This window comes from Pholis gunnellus, assembly GCF_910591455.1.
Source record: "Pholis gunnellus genome assembly, chromosome: 3".
NCBI lineage: Eukaryota > Metazoa > Chordata > Actinopteri > Perciformes > Pholidae > Pholis > Pholis gunnellus.
In genome coordinates this window covers 22,531,932-22,545,698 of record NC_136529.1, presented here as the reverse complement: position 1 = coordinate 22,545,698, position 13,767 = coordinate 22,531,932, and the positions used below count along the sequence as shown (strand labels likewise).

The 13,767-nt window shown below is 45.5% G+C and overlaps 1 protein-coding gene across 4 annotated transcripts in view; it reads right to left on the bottom strand.

Annotated features, from left to right (window-relative positions):
- Positions 1-13,767, bottom strand: part of ndrg3a (ndrg family member 3a) — a 29,861-nt gene that overhangs the window by 3,456 nt on the left and 12,638 nt on the right. For all 4 annotated transcript variants that reach the window (XM_079186471.1, XM_079186472.1, XM_079186473.1 and 1 more), the window contains exons 3-11: positions 13,268-13,300; positions 4,342-4,447; positions 4,090-4,210; positions 3,906-3,968; positions 3,751-3,811; positions 2,682-2,768; positions 956-1,012; positions 439-542; positions 56-121 (exon numbers count right to left, since the gene is read on the bottom strand). In XM_079186471.1, the coding sequence (XP_079042597.1) occupies positions 56-121; positions 439-542; positions 956-1,012; positions 2,682-2,768; positions 3,751-3,811; positions 3,906-3,968; positions 4,090-4,210; positions 4,342-4,447; positions 13,268-13,300 (698 nt within the window). The remainder of the gene's footprint in view (positions 1-55; positions 122-438; positions 543-955; positions 1,013-2,681; positions 2,769-3,750; positions 3,812-3,905; positions 3,969-4,089; positions 4,211-4,341; positions 4,448-13,267; positions 13,301-13,767) is intronic.

The window sequence follows — 13,767 nt, the reverse complement described above, 5'->3', positions numbered from 1 at the left end:
GCTGTGCACTCAAGAGACAAATGTTCATCAGAGTCTTCTTAGCCTCAAAACCTACGTTAATGTGTTGACTGTATGCTCGTTCAGACCTACGATCGGCCTCTCGATCTCCAGGTCCCGACGGCTGGTGCAGGGAGACAAATTAGGATTTAGTTAGTGGAGCAGGAACAATGCGATCCGGCTAAAATGTAAGGTGACTTGGCAGGAATCCGGATTTTCTGTGCACCTCAGAATTTATTATTATACCCTTGTCCTTTGTAGTGTTTGATGCATTGCTTCTTTCTATATTCAGATCTGGCTTACTACAGAGTTTGATACTGGAAGCAGAATTTACATGCTTCCACTGTACCTATAAATGCGATCAAGAACACAACAACTGAGGGGAAAATGCTGCTTACAAAGCTATTCATGTACAGTGTGTACTAATGTATTGCTTCATACTATTGGTAGGAGCCACAGAAGAGGGCCAGGTTGTCCTGGTTGATGTCTTGGGTGATGTGGAGGCGGTAGCTCTGGATCAGCTCCGTGTTATCCGTCAGCTCGTCCTGGTGAGCAGAGGAAAACAGATGAGTTCAAATGAAATAAGAGGGAGAGCCGACAGAAAGGGCAGTTTAGCAGCATGTAGTGAATGTGCACGTGAACATCAGTCATCCAGACAAACCGTGGGATTAGTATATACAGTACGCTTAGCTTCAGCACTGCAGTTATTAACTCAGAGTCTGTAATCTCCATGTCACACCCTACCAGTCTATATATCCAGGAGGACAGAAATAGAATAATTAGTAAATGCTTGTTATAAGAGCGAAATGAGGTAAATGGTACCCAGGGAAATCAAGAAAAGCCTCCTGAGGTTCTGTCTCACATTGTCAATAACAAAAGGTCACCATCACTATTTAGCAGAAACAGAAATGACAAAAAACGAGCACATGGTGAGTAATGTACTGCAGGAGGAACTCACGGTGCTGAAGTGGTGAGACATGATGATATCCACCAAATCACTGGTCCATCCAGACAGCTGCACACGAGAGGAAGACACATCACGTCAAGACAGAAACAAGAGCAGACTTTGTTTTATTTACGCAGTAACCTCATAGTTATGGCTATACAAGCATGTCTGTGCTTACATGTAGTGGATGCACTGACAGCTTTAATGTTTGATTTTGACGCAAATGCACAAAGAAGTCATATTTAAGTTTTAGACCTAGTAGGTGTTGTGGCACATACCGTCATTAAAGAAAAAATCTTTTAAAAAAAGCAAAGGATGTCTCCTCTCTATCATTGCCTTTTATGAATTTGGCTTGTTGAGCCAAATAACAAGACAACAGATGAAATGTGGAGATTCTGGTTCTGTATGGGACATATGGTGGTTCCATGATTCCACAATAACGTGGCACACAATGTTCTCCCCTGAACAACCGTGTGCAGTACACACAGCAATGTACAGTTCACAGCATTATTAAAGTAGGACAAGCAAATTATTCTACTCAAAATCAAACTGTTTTTCAAACTGAGCCAAAGAGTTGTCCCCCAAATACATTGTGAGAATTCTGGCTTCCTGGTTTGTTCACCACACTATGCAAGTAAAATGGAGTAAAAGTGTCTCAGCCACATTTGGGGTTAGCAATGGTGTCCGACAAGTTATTTTAATTTATATGTTGCTGATCTGTTTAAGCAATGAAAGCCTGTAGTACTGGGTGCATGGTTGGAAATACTCTGGTTAACCATATTATGTATGCTGATGATCTAGTGTTGGTTCAAACCAAGATAGAGAACGAGTCATTAAGCCGACAAATAAATTCATACATAAGATTTCTGAAAACAGTTTGAAAAGTATTGACTCCTGCAGCCATGAACATTTCACTGGCTCTACTCCATCTCGGTCTCTTTAGGAATATTCTCATGGCGTCATTATAAGCTACTTGAAGTCTCTGTCAGTTCTTTTTTTTGTAGTTTGACCACAAGTGTGCAGTGTAGACTGTTGTACAATATGTCCTGAACAGAGACATCTGTACGCGTACCAAACATGCGTCAGAGAGTGTTTGCGTGTGCATTCATCCTACGACATTGCCTCGAAATGTCATCATCATCGGTCATGTGTTCTGTTATAAAAATGACCTAAAAGATACTTTACTTCATCACAGACACCAAGATCAGACAAGCACTCTCTGGTTCTACAGATCAAGATAGCAATCTTACTGGCATTGTATTTGATGTCATGCTCCACACCATAGACGGTACATATAGTGTGTGTGTGTGTGTGTGTGTGTGTGTGTGTGTGTGTGTGTGTGTATGTATGTATGTATGTATGTATGTATGTATGTATGTATGTATGTATGTATGTATGTATGTATGTATTTGAGTAAAGCTTAGTTTTGATTCATCAAACATATCGTTGGTATTAAAGACTTGGTGTCAGCCTCCGTGATTTTATTACTAGTAATCTCATCATATAGAATAGACTGGAATAAACTCAACATACCATAAAACCGTGAGCTTAAAATAGTCTGGTGATAGTAAAGCGCATGAGCAGGAAAGTGGTTGAACTAGACAAGGCATTCATTAATAACAGCCTGACAAATGGCTGGAAATTGAACTCAAAATGGCCGGTTAATGATTTAAGAAATAGCTTTGTGTATGTTACAGAGTGTGCCGAGGACTTTCTGTGCTGCAGCGGTAACACTGACCTTTGAAGCTGCCCAGTCGATCCAGCCTTCAGCACACGGGTCCACGTTGATCAGAACCAGCCCCTCCACCAGGGTCGGGTTGTTCAGCTGGGAGGAGAGGAACACACGTCAGTCCCAACTCCATATGGACAATGAGTGGACACTTTGACCAATAAGACATGGCTGTTATCGAGCACGATGCGTGCTTTCAGTTTTCACTCTTCAAACCTACAGAGTGGTTCAGTCTGATCCAGTGAACTAAAGGAAGCATGCCTATCAGTAGCTACATCTTCACAATTAAACGTTTTTAAATGTTTTGCTGAGGATTTAGCGTATTCCCTGGACATTGCAGATATAGGATAAACCCACGGCAGTGTTTTGGTGGTAAGAAGTGAAGCATTTCTGTTGCTTTAAATGAAGATATGAAACAATGAAGATGGAATCCTGGCTTTTAAATTAAGATTTAGTAATTGCTTGAAGACAGAAAAGAGGGCGTCAGGGGAAATCTAAGATCCATCCTGCCCAATGTTGATACTGCGGCTGCTGCTTTCAATGTGATGCAAATGCAATGCAGCAACAGCTGCTATAAATCCATCAAGGGTAAACTCATTTCGTTCCAAGCCGGTTAGAGAAAATGCAATTCAGAATCAATTTTCTTCATTAATTCCAAACCAGAGCAGATTCTCCATAGAGAGGCTGGGAATGTGACTGCTAACCCCTACACCTTCCCTGTTTTACCCCTGACCACCATCTTCTCTCTCTATTATTCATCTTTCAGTGCTCTTCTCCGTCACTTCCAGCTCTTTCTGCTCTACTGTACACACATCAGGCTTATTTTAGCCCCACTGAGCCGAGTGCGGAAACAAGATGTAAGCAACTGAAAAGGAGAATCACCGAGGTGATTCATCAGACTGTGGAGAAACCTGAAGCCCTGTGTGGGCTTGATGGGAGGCTTTAATGTTCAGCGTAACAAGCTGTGTGGCCCTGAAAACCTTTAATTATTACAGGCGAAGCTGAGAGGTCGGGGGTCAGATTAGAAAGAAATAATGGGGTTGAAAGTGTCGACGTTCTGGTACGGACGGGGACTCACCGCAAAGCGGCTGAGGATGTACGCTCCCGCTCCCACGCCGATGGCGATCACACTGTTGACCCTGCAGAGAAAGCACTGGTTACCGTGGGACTGGACGTGAATAGTTAATCCAAACACATTAGCATTGATCGGCCGTCAACATGGGAGCCACTGACTTGAGCTGAGTCATCACGGAGGGCAGCATTTCAGCCAACTCATCCATGGTCGGGTAGCGATACCTGGAGAAAGATGAAAGGCATGCGATTCCATGTTAGTAGTGAGTACGAGGTCATTTCCTCATGTTTGAATCAACCAGAGAAACGGAGTTAATCATGAATTCAAACACAGTCTGACGCGCACCCGCTGGGGAAGGGAGGAGCACCCTCCTGCTGGCCGGGCGCGTCCACATGAACCACCGCAAAGTGCTGCATGATCTCCTGCATGTCCTCATAGTTGAACAGGGTGTTGAAGCACGACTTGTCTGGAAAAGGTGCAAACAGGTCAGGGGTTTAAACTCTGTGGAGGACCTCTGTGTGTGTGTGTGTGTGTGACTGCACAGACTAAAACATCCAGGACATTGTGTATCGATGACTCTATTTTTGGCGGACTCACGGTTGAGGCCGATGTCGTGATAGGTGAGGATGACGGGTTTGTTGCCCTTTGGGACGCCTCTCATCGTCACGTGGAGAACGCCATGAGGAGTCTCAATGTCATGCTCCTGCAGCCACAGAGAAGAAGAAGAAGAGATGAATGTTTAAGACTGACGGAACAATACATGGTGTGTTTTAGGTAAAAGACCTAACTGATTAAAAACATGTGAAGGAGTCATTTGGTTGACATATTCCTCCACCACGATGAACCGGGATAATGTAGTGCATTTGTTTCCGTTGGTCAAACTATCAAAGTAGAACAAAACAGGACTACATCCCCCAGCATTCTCAGTAATGTCTGCACAACACAGATTATCACTAGAGAGAAACAACACTGTCCATTGTAAGTGTTTCAAACTATGTTTGGGACATCTATGGAGTTGTACGGCACTGAGAGATAAAGTACATCAGGCGGTGGCAACACAGACAATAGTAGAAGTAGGATAAATTAATCCAAGTATTGTTTTATTCATTGGATTTAAAAATAATAATAAAACAGCTTTATGCTTTTAGCAGCGGAATATGTATTCTATTGTGTGGGCGTTTTCCTCTATAGATTAACATTATCTCAGCCAAGCACAAAGCCACAACAGACATAAACTCAGAACAATTACAGCTAAATTGAGCAATTTATGCCAGAAACAATACATATTGTGAAATGCCTGAACTAAGCTTGGACACAACAATCAGACACAGGAGACACATATTGTGTTAAACAAACATGACATGTGGGGTTTCTATCTCAGATTGAGGATGCAGAGCATGCTCCTCTTCTCCACCACACATTCCTCGCTACCCTGGACAAACAAAGCACAGAATGGGCCCGTCTGTGAAACGAGTCCTTTTCTTCATCCTAGGGCCTGAGCCGCACAGCGCTTTCATAAGTATGACTCTGCAAAAATGACCGTCTTTGCAGAAAGACCCATTAAAATTCAACGAAGTCACACCAGCTTCATTCTCTCTCCATCGCTTCCTTTTGAATATATTTCTTCATCGAGCACAAGGACGCCCCACGTCAGTATTTCACAGTGCTTCAACTGTAAGCACATTAAATGGCTTTCGGGTCATTTTCAACTGACACCTAAAATCGACTTGAAGACACGGAAATGTGATTAAGCTAAATCGGGGGAAATAGTGAAAAGATGACATGGCGAAAAGAATCAGAGGCTCTCGTGAATGTTTCTGAGAGTTGTTAATTAAGAGAGACAAAATCAGGAAGTGATGACATTTACAGGAAGTAAAGTCAGTTTCCAGAATCATAGCATCACACACACACACACACACATTCCCAAGGTCAGCATGCCTTGGTGCTGCATACAAGGTTGTGCAAGGCGCAGCTCTGTGTGTGTGTGTGTGTACTGTTCCTAGCAGGACAGCCTGGGTGGGGCCCAGCGCCTGCCTGGTCTCAAGGCCCAGTGGTCATCAATAATAAAAGAGAGCGAGCCTGGGCGGACGAGAGGCGCGCGCACACACACACACACACACACACACACACACACACACACACACACACACACACACACACACACACACACACACACACACACACACACACACACACACACACACACACACACACACACACACACACACACACACACACACACACGTACGTACGTTATGGCTGACAGACACAGACACAGACACAGAGTGACTGACTAGTTCCACTGCAGACATTTTGTCTGACGGATATATGTGTCAGAGTCTCTTCAGAGGACATAAAGGTATACTCTCAAGGACAAGGCTGCAGTAAGTTGCATCTGCAATCTGTAAAACACCACATCTAGTCAGTACCAGAATGAGATATTTTCATGTGTGTGGGTGTTAGTCGCATGAAACATGAAAACGGTGCACACAGAGCCACCGTCACCGACTGTGTGCTACAGTCTGCTGCTACTGTGATATAACCTCCCAACAGGAAATGGAATAAACCCAGAAGAAGGTCTCCTGCTGACAGGAAGCCTTGCGTTTATCGGAGGCCTTTTCACAGATAACGAAATAATTCTGCAACCTCGGCCTGGTGTGTGTGTGTGTGTTTTTGGGGGGGGGGCAACAACCTGTTCTGTTATAGACAGAGCAATCTCATGATGGCTGTGTTGCTGCTGATTTCTCTCTTTATTAGACAAGGACAGAGTCAAGGACACTGTCTAGAAATGGAGGCTTTGCGCGAAGTAAAAAGGCAAAAACACATTTGTGCAAACGCCTGCCTTCTTGTCATGTGTGTGTGTGTGTGTGTACTGAGAAAGCAGGCGTGTACGCCCCACCAGTAATAGAAAAAGGTGATGACATCAAGTAAAAAGACAAGAGAGATGGATAGAACAGGGGATGGAGAGTCTGGAAATGGATGAGAGGAAATGGAGCGTGAAAAGCGAGCAGGGGGAGTCCTGTAGGACTAACAGAGGTATGTGCCTTGAAACAGAAGGGGCGCCTTGCTTCAATGCATCGTGCCTCTCCAGCCAAGTCCTGGCACAAACAAGGGTGAAGAACCGTGGAGAAAAGGGGCTGTGGGAAAGGGAGTAAGGGAGAGGACTTTTTAATCTATCCATTTAGCTCTTGGCATAGTTTAAAAGCTTATTGATCGGGGAGCGCTGCTTCTTTCGCAGACACACACACACACATATTGGTATACATGTACACACAGCAGCATCTCAAGAAAAACATACATAGGGTGGGGCTGCTAGCCTGGACAGCTAGAGGGGGAGAAAGAAAGAAAAGAGGGAGAGCACTGCAATGGCAGCAACCCCTCTTCATCTTTGGTTAGTTGGACAATAAGTGTGTGTGTGTTGTAGATGAGACTGGAATACTGAGTAGGGGGTTTGTGCTTCGAGGAGAAGGGCTCCAGGAGGTTGACCGGGGCAAACCTGGAGGTAAGCACTTGGGTTTGGGTGAGGGAGGTGAAAAAAAAGAGAGAAGAGAGCAGCATGTCATGCTGTTCCTCTTCCCGCAATCCTTCTCTTATCAATCTTTCCTCCCTCCCTCCCTCCCTCCCCCCCCCCCCCCTCCTCCCCCCCCCCCCCCCCCCCCCCCCCCCCCCCCCCCCTCCCTGTTTTCCACGCCCTGCCGGGAACGACATCCATCACCCCTGAGAGCAGCATTACAGGGCAAGAACCACCCAACAGCCTGCAAATGAATGTAATGGATCCACAAGCACATCCACACACACACATCCACGTCTCCTATGCATGTTCTCCAGTGGGATCATCCCAGGTATGTACCCCCCCCCCCCCCTTGACACAAACACAGCCCGCATACAGTAAGCATGTGTGTCATTGAAGCAGTGGGTTGAAACTACAAACTCAAAAGTCTCTGCAGGGAAGGGAAGAAGCCGCCACAGTGGTTTTGGTGTGTTGTCGCTAAAGTGTGTGTGTGTGGGGGGGGTGACCTCCCTGTTTTCAGTGATAACAGAAAAAGGAACACAATGCTAGCACTATGCACCATCCACAGGCAAAAACACATTCCTGCAGTTATGGATGAACACGAACAGCTACACATTTGAGATGTTCAGAAACATGCATCCTAAAAAAACACAACAAGTACCAACAATCGTGCTGATAGGACAGCCGTGCACACACACACGCACGTATGCATCATTTTGGTTGTGGCATCTGCAGATTACCGTAAGCACTGCACACATGCATCTTTCATATCACCACATTAAAATTCACCACTGCACCCTCAGCATGTTTAGGCTGAGCAGACTGCACACATGGGCACTGTGTGACCTGTAGACACAGACACAGGCACACACACACACACACACACACACACAAACTGAACAAATGTTCACCCCAAACTAGCAGCTGCCCGGAGAGAGAAAAAGCCCCAAAGTGCAGGTGGTGACAAGCAAAGCCAGGAAAAGAGCCGCACCAGCTTTTCCCTTCCTCGAGCCAGCTGCTGTCACCTTCTTTGGGGGAAACTGCACAACAACCTCCAAACCCTAATCCCAACCAGAAGCCCCTGCTGCATGGACCCAGCCAGGTGTGTCAAGGCAGGCAAGATGCATTTGTCACTCACCACTCCATTCCCTGAGCATGCAATCTGGTCCAGGTCCAGAATAGCTGACATGTTTTTCCCACGCAGGAGAGGAGTGTGTTATGCTATGTGCAAGTGTGTGCTGGGCAGCTTTGAAGATCTCCAAAAAGGAGGAGGAGGAGGAGGAGGAAGAGGAGGAGGAGGAAGGCGGGAGCGCTGGAAGGAAAGGGAGGGATGTAGGGTGAGGAGGCTAGAGCAGCAGCGACAAGGAAGAACCAAGAAGAGAGGGAGGAGAAAGACACAGCGGAGTGAGGAGGAGATGGGTAAATAATCTGAATGGAAAGCAGAAGAAGGGGGGCTGGATAAGATGCAGAGAGAACGAGAGAGAGAGAGAGAGAGACAGAGACAAGAGGTGGGAAAGAGACAGAGGGGGAGGAGAGTGAGACTGCAGTTTGTGCTTTAGTAGTCACAGTGCGTACGTACATCCAGCCACCGGTGCGTCTAATTGGACTGCGGAGGGTCAGGTGGGTAGAGGGAGGGGCTTAGAGGAGAAAAGAGAGAAGGAAGGGGGGAGAATGGGAGGCAGAGTGGGGGAGGTGGGTGTGCGATGAAGAGGAGGTGAAGGGGTGCAAACGATGCAGAGGCAGTCCTGTAAAAATGGCCAGGCTGCTGACGTCACAGCCGTGATACTGATGAAGTGAGGAGAGAAGGAGGCTGATCTGACAGCTCGCCCTGGACGGTGTTCTGCATCAGCAAAATGGCTGCTGGTCACTGAGACTTTAGCAACAATCGTCTCAAGGTTCACCTCACCTTGCTGAGGGAGACGACCGAGTGACCTCGGCATCCACATTAGAAACACCTCAACATGAATACCCAACAATCAGACCCGGTTAATAACTTCTATTTGACGTATAGTCACCCAGCAGGACGAGCGTGAACTGCAGCAGTCTGATGTTCACCAGAAATAGCTTTGCAGCAAATGTTGGCTCATCGTGTGTTGACATTCAGAAGATAACCCTCGTTATGTTCTCGGCTTACCAGAAAATAAACCCACAATGATCTCCTATTTTTATTTACATTGACGACCCTACATGAGAGGATCCATTTCTTCTAAACCTGCCTCTGAAGCATTTGATCCTAGTAGTTTATTGATCTCTGTTTATTCTACTCTCCTCTGCCAGCACTGTGGCCTCACGCCTTTGTTTCAGACAGGCTGCTCTGTGCAGCCAATGGCACACATGCGAGCAGCACAGAGTGGGCGGGATTAAGGAGAGAAGGGGCGCTTCTCATTGGTTAGTCTTTGTTGCAGCAAGTTTGGTTGTGTGCTGATGTTTCTCCTCTAAATGTTTCCTAATCCAACACACAGAGGGTGCCACTGACACAACATGCAGTGTCTGCACATTACGAGAAATAAACCCTTGACGTACGGTTTAGACGATTAAAGTAACACAGGTATGACAAATACACATATGATCTCCACAAAAGAGTTGCATCAGTAGTCTTTTCCATGGTGCAAAGTTTGCATACATTTATTTTAGTTCAACTTCCAGTCCTTCAAGCCAGATTGTGGCGAGAACATGACTAATTGTACATACGCAGTGACGTTATACCAGATTATAGTGGACATGCGATTCGTTACGTCGGCTCATGGAGATGATGTGTCGTGACTGAACTTGTGTGTTCTAGCCTTTCCTCAACAGAGCCGGTTTGTGTCACACACTGAGTCACGTCTCAGCGGGACACTGCAGTCAGAGGAGCGTGACGCTCTGGTCTGCAGAGCTCAGCTGAATGCAGAGCTTTGCATTGACACAGACAGCGTCTACGATTTTATGTCCGAGCACATTAAAAAAAACGCACAAGCTCAGGGAAAACATTTGGTATTAAACCGTCGAGCACGCGGCACGACACAGCATGTTACATTACATGGTCTATTCCATCCTCTTCTACGATGGTGACCGAGCAACACCTGTGCACTGCTCTACATTTCTGAAACAGACGATCGACACCAAGAGGAGCACAGCGGACGATGAACACATCACATGAGAACATCGTCCTCCAGCCACACAGACTTATGGCGCCCTCTGCTGAGCGCAATGAGACGGTGATTTAAAAAGCCAAAAGACGTGACCTGGCAGCAGACAGTTTCTTCTAGTATTTGTGTTAGAATGGATAAGAGAAGAAGTAGAATCAAAACCACAAAATGTGAAACCTGGTGAGTGATTACAATCAAATATTATGATCTAATAATGACAATTATGAGCTCGCAAAACATCACATGCATCCAGATTCCAGAGATACATCTCAGCCTTTTTGCTTCCCCACAGCAAACACCATCAACCAACTAAGATGTTCTATTTGTAAAATGTACAGTCAGCCATTTCCACGAGGGAAGTCGGTGTTCATGGGTGGGTGAGGCTGACTCACACCTTCCTCCCCTCAGTGATGTGAGCAGCTTAAGAGACACAAGACTGCAGCACCACACCCTCCGGCTTCTCCTCTCTGACTCCACCTCACCACCACCACCACCACTCCCACCAGCACCGCTCTCTCTCTCTCTCTCTCTCTCTCCTCCTGCAGGTGCAGACAGTGTTGACTGTGACCGCTGCAGTACCTCGGAACCGCCTGTGGAAGGCGCTGTAGTACCAGTCAAAGAGGAGAGCAGCTGGATTTGTCCTCCAGCTGCTGGAATGTCACATCAGTGCTCAGAGAGAGGGTGTAGCGGTGAGGACGCCTCCCCCAACACACATACTATATATTCATAGGGAGTCTGCTGCTAACGCCTTGTACTGCATGTGGGCTCCGGCTGTTCTTGTATTATTAAACTGGGAGTCGGGAAAAATGACGGACCTTTTTATAACTGGCTTTTTTTAGATCAGAATGGAGCTTTATGTCAGTTCAACTGAAACCAGCAAGACGAGCCTTTTCCTACACTTGAACACAAAAATGCACGAGGTATAAATAGCAATTCTTGTTCTTTTTTCACAGCATAAATTTTGACTTGCAGGAAAAAGCTCTGCCGGTACTCATAACACCTCCAAGTGTCCCAGTAAGCCATGACAGTGCAACAGTGAGTCGGCATGCACATTACCAGGACCATGAGACTGAAGTGGCTAAAAGTAATTCGGTCATCATTGATTTTTTTATCAGTGACGTGAAAATGTCTTCAACAAAAAAAAAAAGGCCTCTTATCAATATACATTATATCTATCGAGTTATCACTTAAGTGTTGAAGTAGCGTTATTTAAATGGACATTTTTTTGAAGAATCAGCAGGTTAAGGATGTGTCTTAATCATTTCTTCAAGACTCTGACCGTGTGAGGTCAAAATGGCTGCCATGGATATAAGGTCAAATACACGCAACCCTCAACACCACTGGGACAAATCCTGGAACACGCCTTTCCTTTAAGTGCAGCTGCAGCAGCTGAATCACAAGAGGCTATGTGGAAAGAAACACTACACACTGAAATACACTGAAAATATGAGCACCTGAGTGTTCTCATTGGTTTTAGTGACAAAGCATGTAGCACACCTGCTCCAGCTAACATGCTCCCCCCCCCCCCCCCCGCCCCCTGCCTGCAGCAGCTATATTTAGCTCTGGTGGGATGCTGGAAGCAGCCATGACTGCAGAAAGTGAGAGAGGGATGAAAGAGTTAACCCTTTGTGGCCATGATGCTTGTGAAACACAGCGTGGGGAGTGCTCGCCTGTGGGAAGTCTCATGCAAGAAGAAGATTGCACAGCGCAGAGGCAGAAGGCCGGCAAAGAAAAAACATCAAAGAAAAGGCATCTGGAACAGAACCCACTCAAGGCTGATACACTGCTTCCTTGAATGATAATTATTCTTACATTATCACGTTAAAGACCTGACCACAATCTAACTGTGGGAGACACTAGCTGACACAAGAGGTCTGAAATCGATACCTCTTCCTGACATTTACGAGAAGAGGACACACTGTCTCTAGAGGCAACAGCACAACTCACCATGTTGTTCCTAAAGCCCTACACGGGAAGACCAAAACGGTCCGATTCCAACTTTTAGGTATTATTATTATTATTACTTTTAGGTATTTTGCTTTGTTGCAGGGCTTGACAGTAGAGAGTGACACGGGGGAGAGAACGTGGGTTGACTTGCGCTTAATGCTTCGTGTTTAGAACAAACACACACACAATGCTAATCTCTAAATCTTCCTTGGCCTAAATAAAAGAAATAGGCCACCAACGTGATTGTATGTTGGCTTTTCATATCAGTACAAAAGATCCACATTCCAGAAATGTAACAGGTCAGTATGCATCCATTCCAGACAAAGAAGCCCTGAACATAATATAAGCTAGAATTAATATATTATATATATAGTTAAGCTATTGGCTCACCACAACACAACCAAGAATTTACATTCCAACAAATAACGGCACACTCGCGCTCTTCAGCATTGCTGTCTGTTTAGACTCGGGTGGTGTTCTTGTGCTTTCTCTCTGACTAGTACAATGACACGAAACAGGATTTTCCCCGTGTACACACACACACACGCACGCACATGCACTTTAGCAACAGTAACAGAAGGTTGAGGGGGAAGGAGCCGGTTTTGCTGAAACACAGTGTTTTTTATATTGTGCTCAGGGTCAGAATGAGCGAAGGAGAACAGGCTGGAAAAAAATGTGTTCGACAAATGCATTCGACGTGAGTGGACGACCCTCATCAATTTATCCTAAAAGATATCCCCAAAACACCTATATTTGCGGTATTGTGCGGTAAAACTGGATTTTGCCCGTGAGGAATGTGATCAGATGTAGGGCAAACAAACAAATGGGTTCAGTGGTGGAAGGGGGGGGATGGGAACAACGTCCAAATGCAACAACCCCCTTCCACTAACACAACAAACCATCCGGGCGTTGTGTGGGAGCAGTGAGCAACACTCACCTGGCAGTCGAAATCCTGAAAGTTGCGTGCATCCTGCAAGACAAAGTGAAAGAGGAGAGTTAAAATATAGCATAGGCTTATATGCCATATACATAAGGCCAATAATAATAATAATAATAATAATAATAATAATATCTTGTGTACTTGTGTAAAACTCTGATAGATGGTCGACTGTGCAGTCACATGATGTGTGTGTGAAGTATTCATGTGGGGACAAATAGAATACATTTGTCCCACGTTTTGACGAGCTCTTAATGACTTACGGTTGCCAATATCATTCGTGATAATTAGAGCTCAACATTTGGTCATTATGCTCCAGACAATAATCACGTCTGGTCTGGTTGATTTCACCATATTTTAGTCGAGGGATTCAGGTAAAGAACTGTGACCAGACTGCAGTACCGGACGCACATTACAGCTTTAAGATGTAGATCTAGGTGTTTATGGATCCATCTATTGCTGGTTTAACCTCGTGCTTTTGAGAAACAATTGTGTTCTTC